This window comes from Lepus europaeus, chromosome 14 (genome assembly GCF_033115175.1).
Source record: "Lepus europaeus isolate LE1 chromosome 14, mLepTim1.pri, whole genome shotgun sequence".
NCBI lineage: Eukaryota > Metazoa > Chordata > Mammalia > Lagomorpha > Leporidae > Lepus > Lepus europaeus.
Window position 1 is genome coordinate 19,157,957 of NC_084840.1, and position 12,143 is coordinate 19,170,099.

Below are 12,143 nucleotides of genomic sequence, written 5' to 3' on the forward strand. Positions count from 1 at the left end.
GCAAAATTATGATTACATACCATCAGATGACATGATTTTAATGTTCTCATTACTCGTTTTTTTTTTTTTTTTTTTTTTTTAATTCCTCTTCTATTTGGAAGAGTCAGGCAGATTTTTTTTTTTTTAACATTTATTTCTTTGAAAAGCAGAATTACAGAGATGGAAAGGAAGAGAGGAAGAGATACCGATTTTCCATCTGCTGTTTCACTCCCCAAGTGACAGCAACAGCCAGTGCTGAACCAAGCTGAACCAAAGAGCTTCCAGGTCTCCCATGTGGGTGCAGGGGCCCAATCACTTGGGCCATCTTCCACAGCTTTCCCAGGCACATTAGCAGGGAGCTGGATTGGAAATGGAGCAGCCGGGACACAAACCAGCACACCATGGGATGCTGGCATTGCAGGCTTAACCCACTGCACTGCAAGGCCAGCCTGCTCATTACTGGTGATTACCTTTGATCACCTGATTACCATCATATCTGTCAGATTGCTTCATTATAAAGTTTTTCTTTTTGTATTTTAATTATTTTGTAAAGGACTGTTTCGAAACTGTAAAGAACCATTCCTTTCAACTTTTTGCAGTTACTTATTTGAATTAATGGGACCTCAGTGGTTTTCTATCCTATTTTATGTGTTATACTCCATTAGTATTGCATTTAATTTTTATGTCACATTGACCCAGATTGTGCCTGTAAGAGCCCTTCAAGCTGACTTTTGTATTTTTTCTCATCCATCATTCTTGGAATACTTCTTTGTTTTTTGACCTAACAAATTCCTGGGCCATAGCAGAGAGCTGGCCTGGAAGAGGGGCAACCGGGACAGAATCCGGTGCCCCGACCGGGACTAGAACCCAGTGTCCCGGCGCCGCAAGGTGGAGGATTAGCCTGTTAAGCCATGGCGCCGGCCCGTTGAACTACTTTTTGTGTATCATTGCTTCTAGGTCCTCTGAGTGGATAGAGCCAGGTGTACACACACAAATGGGTATTTACGTAATTGCATGTTACTTTATGTCTGTGTATTAAATCATGAGCTCACATAGGTGTTTACAGTTCAGCCATACCACAAGGTTCAGCCTAGGCTTCTCCTGTAACCTCTCGTAAAGTGGGAAACTTGGTTCTCGTTGTCTTTCATGTTTTTACTTGATCGGTCTGCAGGTGGTTAACCTTCATCACTACCATGGCCTCCTCCTTCCTCTCAGGCTCTCATCTCACACAGGAGGCTGCCTCTCCAGGGGTTCCTTTCTCACATTGTTTTCACTTTGGTACCCTTTGCCAGTCTTCCTGTTGGCTCCACTTTGGGGGCCACCTCCTCTCTCTGCTTGGATCCCAGCATCCTGCTACGGATTCCCTGCTCCCCAGTGGATTCTCATACCCTCGGGCTCTGATCGTCTGTGCTGAGCAGCCTCCCATGTGAGATGCCCTCCTTACCCCTGCCCGTTCTCCCACTGTGCACCAGGCCCCTTTGTGATTACCCTGCGTGCCCCTCCCCGCTTGGTCTTTGATGCCGTCTGACGCTGACCCTCCATGAAACACTTCTTGGCACGCATTGGGATCTCTTCTGCACTGAACTCTTGCTCTCTACTGAGGCTCCAGCACCTGGTACCCGCTCCATCTGTCGTGTGGCCCGCCCTCATTTCAGGCGGGCTGTGGCACCCTGCCCCGCGGCTCCCTCTGCACAGGAATGCCTGCTTCCTTTAGCCCCGACTGTTGACTGGACTCCATTGTTAGGGAGGGGAGGAGGGCAGAAGGGAGAGACCGACTCTGCAGTTTGGGTGCCTGGGCTTGCAGCTCCTTCAGTCTGGTTCTAGATTTTCTAATCTCTTTTAACAATTCCATGCTGTCTGTTTTACAAATAACAAAGCATTCACTAAATACATTGAGAAAGAAATACTCTGCAACCTTTGAAAATTCACGTGATAATATTGCTGATGGGGTATAGGTTGACACAGTTCCTTAGGAGAGTGTGTTGGGGTCTCCAGAAACACCTCTCCCTTTAGAAGTTCTTTGGGAGGCCGGCGCCGGGGCTCAATAGGCTAATCCTCCACCTTGCGGCGCCCGCACACCGGGTTCTAGTCCCGGTTGGGGTGCCAGATTCTGTCCCAGTTGCCCCTCTTCCAGGCCAGCTCTCTGCTATGGCCTGGGAAGGCAGTGGAGGATGGCCCAAGTGCTTGGGCCCTGCACCCGCATGGGAGACCAGGAGAAGCACCTGGCTCCTGGCTTTGGATCAGCGCGGTGCGCCGGCCGCAGCGGCCATTGGAGAGTGAACCAATGGCAAAGGAAGACCTTTCTCTCTGTCTCTCTCTCACTGTCCACTCTGCCTGTCAAAAAAAAATTTTTTTTTAAAAAGTAGTTCTCTGGTTCTCTGGGATGTCCTAAGAACTAAGAGGTACTACTGCAAGAGGAGGGGTACATTGTTGGATTGTGAGAGAAATGGGAGGGGTCTGGCAGAATGGGTGTGCGCTCTTTAGCTGACGCCCTCTTAGGACAGGATCACAAAGAGTGCACTTCCCTGGGCACTGAAAATGCAGAAGTACGTGTGCCGTGTTTCCACCCAGGGCTGCCTGTTAGAGACTTGGCATCCAGAGATTTTATTGGGCCTAGCATGTAGGCGCCTTCTACTTAATGGGTACCAAAATTCCAGACTGCCCGAAGGGAGGAGGATACGCAACATATGGTTCACACAGTCCAGGCACAGGAGCTCGTCCTCTCCCACTTGTCAGTTAACTGACTGGGGACATCCCAGGAGCCAAGGTTCCCAACGCCAGGCAGGGGACAGCCTCCATGTGCGGTCTGCACAGAGGCTGACTGGCATGTCCTTTGCCTCGGATGCACTCATATACACCTGGATATATATGCAGAATTACTTATGGCAGCGTAGTTTGCAAAATATTAGAAACTATAATTTAAATAAATTTTCTAGTTTTATGTGGTAGAGTGCTTTTTAAGGGAAAAAGGGGAAACTAATTTTTTTTTAAGATTTATTTTGTTTATTTGAAGAACTCAGTTAACAGAGAAAAGAAGCGGGAGAGACAGAAACATCTCAGATCCACTTGTTCACTTCCCAAATGGCTGCAACAGCCAGGTTTGGACCAGGCCAAAGCCAGGAGCCGGAAGCTCCATCTGGTCTCCCATATGTGTGGTAGGGTCCTGAGCACGTGGGCCATCATCTGCTGCATTCCCAGGTGCATTAACAGGGAGCTGGATCGAGCACAGCAGCCATGACACCGTCCAGTGTGAGCGCTGGTATCACAAAACAGCAGCAGTTGAGTGTGCTACACCACGAGGCTGTCCTGTGTGTGCATTTTTAAAAATCTCTGGAAGTACAAAGGAGAAACTTAACGGTGGCTGTTGGGTGGGGACAAAGATAGGCTAGAGCTGCTTCTCTGTATCCTTTTTATATACAGTCTGCAAGTATTGTCATTGTTCATGGGTTCCATATTAGCAGATTTGCCTGGTTGCAAAAATTAATGACCCTCATTTTATTGCTTGGTGACTTTTGCGGTTATTCGCTTTCATGTTCAGAGCTCCCAAACATGTGAGGCCCCCGGCGTGCATGGTGCCTGTTGGTGAAAGGAAGCTACAACGACTGCCTGTTCCAGCTCTCATTCTAGAATTAGGGGTCCATTTCACAAGTCATTTGGGCACCTTATGTTTTTTAATTTTGTGGGTTTTTTTCTTTTTATTAGGGAGAAACAGAGACAGGGATCTTCCATCCAAGGTTCACCCCCCAAATGCCTGGAATAAACAGGACTGGGCTAGGTTGAAGGCAAGATCCCATAACTCTAATAGGGATGCTATAGCCACAAGTAGTTACTTAACCTATACCTCAACACTAGCCCCATTTTTTATTTTCTATAAACAGACTTGAGGGGCTAGCATTGTAGCATAGTCGGTTAAGCCACCACTTGTAATGGCAGCAACCCATATGGAAGCTGATTTGAGTCCCAGCTGCCTTAACTTCCAGTCCAGCGCCCTGCTGATGCAGGGAAAGATGCAGAGGGTGACTGAAGAAGTTGGGCTCCTGCACCCGTGGTGGAAACCCAAGTAGAGTCCCCAGGCTTCAACTGTGTAGGAAGTGAGCCAACTGATGGAAGATCACTGTATCTCTGTTTCTGCCTCTCTCTAACTCTGCCTTTCAAATAAATAAATTAACTTTTAAATAATAAAATAAAAGCAAAGAATTCTGTGCTCGAATAGTTGATTCTCTAGATCAAGGGTGGAGGATGTCCAGTCCGTGTGGGCTGTGTGAGACCTGGGAAATCATTTGGTCTGGCCCGCCATGGGAACCACAGGTGGGGCCCAGAATTCAATTTAAGTTGCTAAAGTGCAAACTTATAAGCAAAGACAACGCAGGACCAAGGAATTCTGGCATCAGTTTCTGTCTTGAGGAAGGAATGATTGAAGAATTGTTCTTCCTACCTAGAAAACAAGAGTGGCTCTTCAACCTACCTTTTGGGTGTGACAGGGTATCTGTTGTGCTTTAAAAAAAAGTGATAGTGTGTAACAGTAGTTTATTCCTTCTAATTACTGGAGGACATTATGTTGTGTGAATACAATGTATTTATGCATTCTAGTGTCGATACAAGTTTGGGTTGTTTACAGAATTTTGGAGCTGTTTCTAATAGAATGGCTTTGAGCCACAAAACAAATTGTTGAAAAAATATAGGTCTCACTTCACACCTTATTTAAAACTATGCTCTTTCCTCTTACAGAAAAAACGCAGTGAAATTCCTTGTTATTGGGAAAACCAGCCAATGGGATGTCAAAAATTAAACTGCGCTTTCCACCACAACAGAGGACGTTACGTCGATGGCCTTTTCCTACCTCCAAGCAAAAGTGAGATCACTTTTTAATTTTAAAAGAATAATTAATATTTAGTGAGTACTGTGTGAAATCTTTGTTTAATGGGAGAGTAGCATTTCCACTTAAAGGGTGAACTGAGCCCTGTGAAAGTCAGATGACTTGCATGTGGCCGTGGCACCAAATATTTCTTCTTTTTTTAAAGATTTATTTATTTGCAAGGTAGAGATACAAAGAGGAGGCAAGAGAGATCTTCTATTCGCTGGTTCACTCCAAATGGCTGCAGTGGCCAGAGCTCTGCCAGGCTGAAGCCAGGAGCTTCACCTGTGTCTCCCACAAGGGTACAAGGGCCCAAGCACTTGGGTCATCTTCTGCTGCTTTCCCAGGTGCACAAGCAGGATGCTGATCGGAAGTGGAGCAGCTGGGGCTTGATCCTGTGTCCATATGGGATGCCAGCACTGAAGGCAGAGGCTTAACCTCCTATGCCACAGTGCTGGCCCTGGAAACAAGTATTTCTTAGCATGCTGACTTAGATCATGCAGCTTACTTCTTTTTTCATTTTCTTACCAGAGATTTTCAGGAGAAGCTTGTTTCTCCAGGCCAGGAGTTGGCAGATCTAGTCCTCTTCCTATTTTGCAAAATAAAGTTTTGTTGGAATGGCCTTGCCCTTCATCTACACATTTTTACAGCCAGTTTTGTGCTACTGTTACAGGATTCTGTAATTGAGACAGAGACTCTATGGCTCACAAGGTCTAAAATATTAATGTGGCAGGAAAGTTTGCCAGACTTGCTCTAGGCTAAAATAGAACATATACCCTATACAAAACTAGTATTATTTCTTTGCAAAATCCCTTTTGAAACAATTTCCTAGTGGAATTTTTGGCCATTTAAAGGCCACATCTATGTGATAACAATATGATGTCAAATATTTGACCTCTATTTAAGAGGGAAACGTAGGCTCACTCTTCTGCTTTGGTTCAAACAACCAAAGAGGGAGTGAATGCTTCTCTCTCTCTCTGTCTCTTAGGTTTATTTATTTGAAAGGCAAAGTGACCATAAGAGAATCGGAGGCACCAGTGCTGTGGTATAGTGGGTAAAGTCGCTGCCTGCAGTGCCGGCATCCCATATGGGTGCTGGTTAGAGTCCCGGCTGCTCCACTTTCAATCCAGCTCTCTGCTAATGTCCTGGGAAAGCAGTAGAAGATGGCCCAAATGCTTAGGCTCTTGCACCTATGTGGGAGACCTGGAAGAAGCTCCTGGCCCCTGGCTTTGGATCAGTGCAGCTCCAACCATTGCGGCCACTTGGGGAGTGAACTAGTGGATGGAAGACCCTTCTCTCTCTTTCTCCCTCTCACCCTCCCTCCCTCCCTTTGCAAATCTGCCTTTCAAATAAATAAATAAATCTTCCAAAAAGAAGAAGAAGAAGAAGAAGGGGAGGCGCAGAGGCCACTGGCTCACTTCCTACATGGCTGCAATGGTCAGAGCCATTGGGCCATGCCAAGGCCAGGAACTCTGTCTGGTTCTACAGGAGTCACAGGGACCCAAGTACTTGGGCCATCCTCCACTGCTTTCTCAGGTGGATTAGCCAGGAGCTGGGTCCAAAGTGGAGCAGCTGGAACTGCAGTGCTCTGATGTGGAATGCTGGTGTTGCAGACAATACTTAACCACGGTGCCCCAACACTGGTACCAACTGCTGACTTGTAAAAGCTACATCTTTGCTGAGCAAACCGCCTAGGAGTAAATGTTTGGAATGTGCATATAGATACTAAGTGTCTGGCCCTATGTTCGTTCTGTTTTGAATCTTTTTGTACCATGAAGAGTTATTGAAAGCATATTTTCTGGGACTGGTATTGTAGCACAGCAGGTTAAGCCTCTGTCTGTGACACCAGTATCCAGTATGAGCACTGGGTTGATTTGAGTCTCAGCTGTTCCACTTCTGATCCAGCTCCTTGCTGATGTGCCTGGGAAAGCAGTGGAGGATGGCCCATGTGCTTAGGCTCCTGCCTGCCAGGTGGGATACTGGAATGAAGCTCCTGGCTACGGCCTTCTAACTGGCCCTGGCCCAGCCCCAGCTGTTACAGACATTTGGGGAGTGAACCAGTGGGTGCACAGTCTCTTTCTGTCTCTTTCTCTTTGTAACTCTGCCTTTCAAATAAGTAAATCTAAAAAAAAATTTTCCCTTCCTGAGAGTTTGGAACTTAAGTGGGAAGATGGACGGAGATTTTTGATGAATTGAGATTGTGTCTTCTACTTTTAACTTACGACTGTTTGTTTGTTCAGCTGTGTTGCCCACTGTACCCGAGTCTCCAGAAGAGGAAGTGAAGACCAGCCAGCTCACAGCTCAGCAGAACAAATTGTCTGTCCAGTCCAATCCCTGCCCTCAGCTGCGGAGTGTCATGAAAGTAGAGAGCTCTGAAAATGTTCCCAGCCCCACACATCCCCCAGTTGTAATCAATGCTGCAGATGATGACGAAGATGATGATGGTGAGTGACAGCTCTTTTTATGGCAGATGGGTAGTCAGCATCACTGGGTGGAACCTGGGACTGCAGCTCTACGTGAGTTTTAGTTGTTGCTGTGTCTTAAATGTTGACAGATCAGTTTTCTGAGGAGGGTGACGAAACCAAAACGCCCACCCTACAGCCAACTCCTGAAGTTCATAATGGATTACGAATGGCTTCTGCTCGGAAACCTGGGGTGAATTTAAAGCAAGGTAAGTGGAAGACTGTATGGTTCTAAATCTTAGCATTATTTTTAATGTGTCCATATTACTTTGACTACCTTTGAAGTTTAATTCACAGTCACTCACTAACCAATCCCTTCCCTCCCCCATGCTGCACTCATCTGTACTTTGTTTTAATCATTTATTCCAAAAATACTTCAATATCTGCTGTATACAGATAAAATGCAAGGGTAAAGAGGCTGTAGTTCCTCATCTGATTTTCATTTGGGTTTCTCAGGTGAATGTTTGAATTTTGGAATAAAAACTCTTGAGGAAATTAAATCAAAGAAGATGAAGGAAAAATCCAAGAAGCAAGGTGGTAAGTCAGCCCAAGGTCTGGCCTCAGCTTGTGGCTAGAAAAGGATGTTAAGGGCACTTCTGGAAGCAGCAGCCATTATGAGTATAAGTGGGAGTCTTCAGGAAAGTTCATGGAAATGTGCTTTCTGAAAAAACTGCATGAATTTAAAAAACATTTTGCACTAAAATAAATTTACCTTTTAATTCAATTTTCCAATTTCTGAAGTCCTTGTATCAATTTTGATTTCTGTGACCTGTTTGAAGTAAAACATAGATTTACTTAAATTGTGTTTGCTTTTTAAATTGTTTCGGTTCCTAATGGTTCGGCTAAGCACATATAATAAATAAGGCATCTAAAAGCTATCTGTCTCTAATGAGCACCATCTAGGAACCATAACAAAAGGACTGGTGCTGTGGCTCAGCAGGTTAAAGCTGTGGCCTACAGCACTGACATCCATATGGGTGCTGGTTTGAATCCTGGCTGCTCCACTGCTAATCCAGCTCCCTGTTAATGTGCCTGGGAAAGCAGCAGAGGATGGCCCAAGTCCTTGGGCCCCTGCGCCCACATGGAGATCCAGAAAAAGCTCCTGTCTTTGGTTTGTTCCCACCCCAGTTATTGTGGCCATTTGGAGAGTAGAAAAAGCAGATTGAAGATAGCTCTCTTTCTAACTCCGCCTCTCAAATAAATAAATAAATAAGTCTTAAGAAAAAGAACCATAAAAAGAGAGGCAATTCTTATTTTGTATAGCAGAGATCTTCCTATAGGATTGCCTTGTGGCGCTTACCTGAACCTGGTTGATTAATGTTTCCAGTCATAAAAATTGTGAAAACAGTGTGAAATGTGATAGAGAGAAAAAGACTAATGGCTGCTTCCAAGAACCCTCTTGTAAAGCTTTCGTACAGGAACCTGTGAGAGGTTTTGCAGATGCCTGAATGGCTGGTGTGTTCCTGAGGTTAACTTTAGAATAATAATGTTTGCCTTACTGGTAGATAAAGGTGATTGAGTGAGCGCCTAAGTCCTCAAAACAATTTTATATTTTGTTTTCACATGCTCATGGCTTCCCCCCAAATGACAGCATTTCCCTGTAGCCAGACAAGAAACAGAGAGGCTAACTGGCTTGTAATCGTGTAGTAGTCTGCAGTGGGTTTAAGTGGTCACAAAAACAATTTCTTGACTTATGACAGCTGTGTTCTCCATCAGTTACTTACTCTTCTGCTTGCTTCATTCAGAAGGTTCTTCGGAAGTTTCCGGTCTTTTACTCCAACCTCAGCCCATTCCAGGTCCTGAAAAAGAGAATGTGCGGACTGTGGTGAGGACAGTGACTCTGTCCAGCAAACAAGGTAAAGGGCTGGTTGGTTTGTCTCAGAGCTGTCAGACTCCTGCTTTCGTATGATTGGAAGATATCTGTGTGTGTGTGTGTGTGTGTGTTTCAGCTTTGATGGACTTGCAGAAAGACTTTAGCATGTTGATTGGATATAAGGATGAAAAGAAAAATCAGTGCACTTGACTCCACTATTTAAGCCCTTGATGCATGTACATTTATGTCCTGTTTATCTGCAAATGTATTAACTTTGCATTATTTGTAAAGAATTGTAAGAAACTTTTTGAATTGTAGAAAACCGTAAGTCTTTTCACTGGTTTTAAGCCTGTACGACACACGTTGACTGTAGTGTGTCATTACATTGAAGTGCTTTTGTCATGCGGACAACGAAGAATCGGAGAAGGAGAGTTCACTTGTTGCTGGGATGATAAGAGGAAGAGTTAGCGTTGGAGTAGAGTACAGTTTTATTTAATGCCCAAGTACATAAGCGGAAGTACAGCTTGGGTTTTTATCACCAGTTTAAGAGCACTTTATCTTACACTTGACTGCTGTGCTGTTGCTTCTGCTGAGGCCGTGTGGATTGTCACAGGTTTGTTTCTTTACTGTGACAGTCTTCCTTAAGACAGACCTAGTCTACAGAGGACTTCTTGGGTGGGCTTGTACTGAAGTCGGAACATACTTTGTACCCATATTAGTTGCTGAATACAGCAATACTGGCTAATGGTAGAGGAATTCTGTTTTTACTGTTTCAGGAGAAGAACCGTTGGTTAGATTGAGTCTTACCGAGAGACTTGGAAAACGAAAATTCTCTGCAGGTGAGATAAGTTTTGTGTATATCCTGTTTTCTGCTTGTTTGTGAGTTAACACATACTGTCTCCAAACTCTATACAGATCCATGCATGCTATTTGTCAGTTTTCTCCTGTACACTTGGCTGAAAGCACTTAACAGATTCCCTTGTATTGTTCTTGTATGCATCATTGAAGTTGTAGAATTTTTTTAAAAATGTATTTATTTACTTGAAAGGCAAAAGTACAGACAAAAAGGGAGAGACAGGGATCTTCCATCTGCTGATTCACTCCCCATATGTCTGTAATGGTCAGGGCTGGAACAGGCCAAGGCCTGGAACCAGGCGCCTCACCCTGGTCTCCCACATGGGTGCAGGGGCCCAAGTATTTGGGCCATCCCTCCACTGCTTTTGTAGGCATAAAAGCAGGGAGCTGGATTGGAAGTGGAGCAGCCGGACTTGAACTGGCACCTATATGGGATGCCATGATCACAGGTGGCTGTTTAACTTGCTACACCACAACTCTGGCCCCTGAAGTTGTGGAAATGTAAACTGCTTCAATTTGATTACATTATGACCATAGCAACCTTTTTAGAAGTTACTAGATTTAAAAAACAATGAAGAATACCTCTTCTCTTTGGATAGTTTAAGCATGAGTTTCCTAGGAAAAAATTATGGGGCCACCAATGTGGTATAGTGGGTTAAGCCACTGGCCTACAGTGCAGTCATCCCATATTGGGTGCCAGTTCAAGTCCTGGCTGCTCCATTTCTGATCCAACTTCCCGCTAATGCCCCTGGGAAAGCAGTGGAAGATCATCCAGGTTCTTGGGCCCCTGCACCCATGTGGGAGACCCAGAAGAAGCTCCTGGCTCCTGGCTCCTGGCTTCAGTCTGGCCCAGTTTGACTGTTGATGGCCATTTGGTGAGTGAACCACCAGATGAAGATCTCTCTCCTCTTACCTCTCTCTGTAACTCTTGTCTTTCAAATAAAACAAATAATTTTTAAAAAGTTTTATGTGAGTTAATTAATTCAGTGGTACTGTTTTATGCTTATGGAAGTACCTATCGTTATTAAATTATTTTTTTTTCTTTTCTTTTCTTTTCTTTTCTTTTTTTTTTTAATTTTTGACAGGCAGAGTGGACAGTGAGAGAGAGACAGAGAAAGGTCTTCCTTTGGGCCATCCTCCACTGCACTCCTTGGCCACAGCAGAGAGCTGGCCTGGAAGAGGGGCAACCGGGACAGGATCGGTGCCCTGACCGGGACTAGAACCCGGTGTGCCGGCGCTGCAAGGCGGAGGATTAGCCTAGTGAGCCGCGGCGCCGGCCAATATTAAATTATTGTATACCTGTATACCTGTCCATCTCAAAGAATTTTTTTGAAAATTTTTTGACTTAATAGGTTCCTTAACAAATACTGTTTTAAAATGAAATCTAATCTCCATTTGTTTTCTTTGACACTGTTAGTGCTGTAACTTCAAAGCTATTCTGAACTGGTGGCATTTCAAGTTTGCAGATGGTTGGAGAATGTGAATGTGTTATTGAATCAGTTAGGCCGTTATTGCAGCAAGTAATTTAAAACAAAAGAAAAACTCGCAGTGAAGAAATCATACCTATGAATGCCGTAGGTTTAATAGTACCTGCTGTGTGTCAGTGTGCTTTATATGCATTTTCACTAATCCTTAGCAGCTGTGTGGAACTGGGCACAGTACCTGGCACTCAATAAATAACAATAAATAGCTTGGCTATTAAGCTCAGACTTAGTGGAGTTTAAATAACTTGCCCAAAGTTATCTTTAAATGAATATATTATTGATTGTGTAGTCATTTCCAAAAAGAGAACTTAGACAGAAATGAGGCAACCTTTAGAAATCTCTGTTTCAAGAAAATGCCATCTCCAATTTTAAGAGCAGTATTTGATTGTGTCATCATGTATTTAGAGCACAAACCAAGCCAGGATTCCAAAAATGAAACTGTTCAGCTTTGGTAAAACTGATTTAGACTTTTTTTTTTTTTTTTTTTTTTTAAGATTTATTTATTTGAAAGAGAGAGGGAGAAACAGAGAAAGAAATCTTCCATCTGTTGGTTCAGCCCCCAGATGGCCACAATGGCCAGGACTGGGCCAAGCCAAACCTAGGAGCTTCTTCCAGGTCTCCCACATGGGTAGTAGGGCCTAGGCACTTCAGCCATCTGCTGCTGCTTTCCCAGGTGCATTAGCGGGGAGCTGGAT

At 44.4% G+C, this 12,143-nt stretch overlaps 1 protein-coding gene across 9 annotated transcripts in view; it reads left to right on the plus strand.

The window, feature by feature from the left end:
- The window catches only part of ZC3H11A (zinc finger CCCH-type containing 11A), a 44,171-nt gene that overhangs the window by 18,700 nt on the left and 13,328 nt on the right, over positions 1-12,143 (plus strand). For all 9 annotated transcript variants that reach the window (XM_062211631.1, XM_062211636.1, XM_062211639.1 and 6 more), the window contains 6 exons: positions 4,708-4,831; positions 7,075-7,278; positions 7,389-7,505; positions 7,753-7,833; positions 9,042-9,152; positions 9,886-9,948. In XM_062211631.1, the coding sequence (XP_062067615.1) occupies positions 4,708-4,831; positions 7,075-7,278; positions 7,389-7,505; positions 7,753-7,833; positions 9,042-9,152; positions 9,886-9,948 (700 nt within the window). The remainder of the gene's footprint in view (positions 1-4,707; positions 4,832-7,074; positions 7,279-7,388; positions 7,506-7,752; positions 7,834-9,041; positions 9,153-9,885; positions 9,949-12,143) is intronic.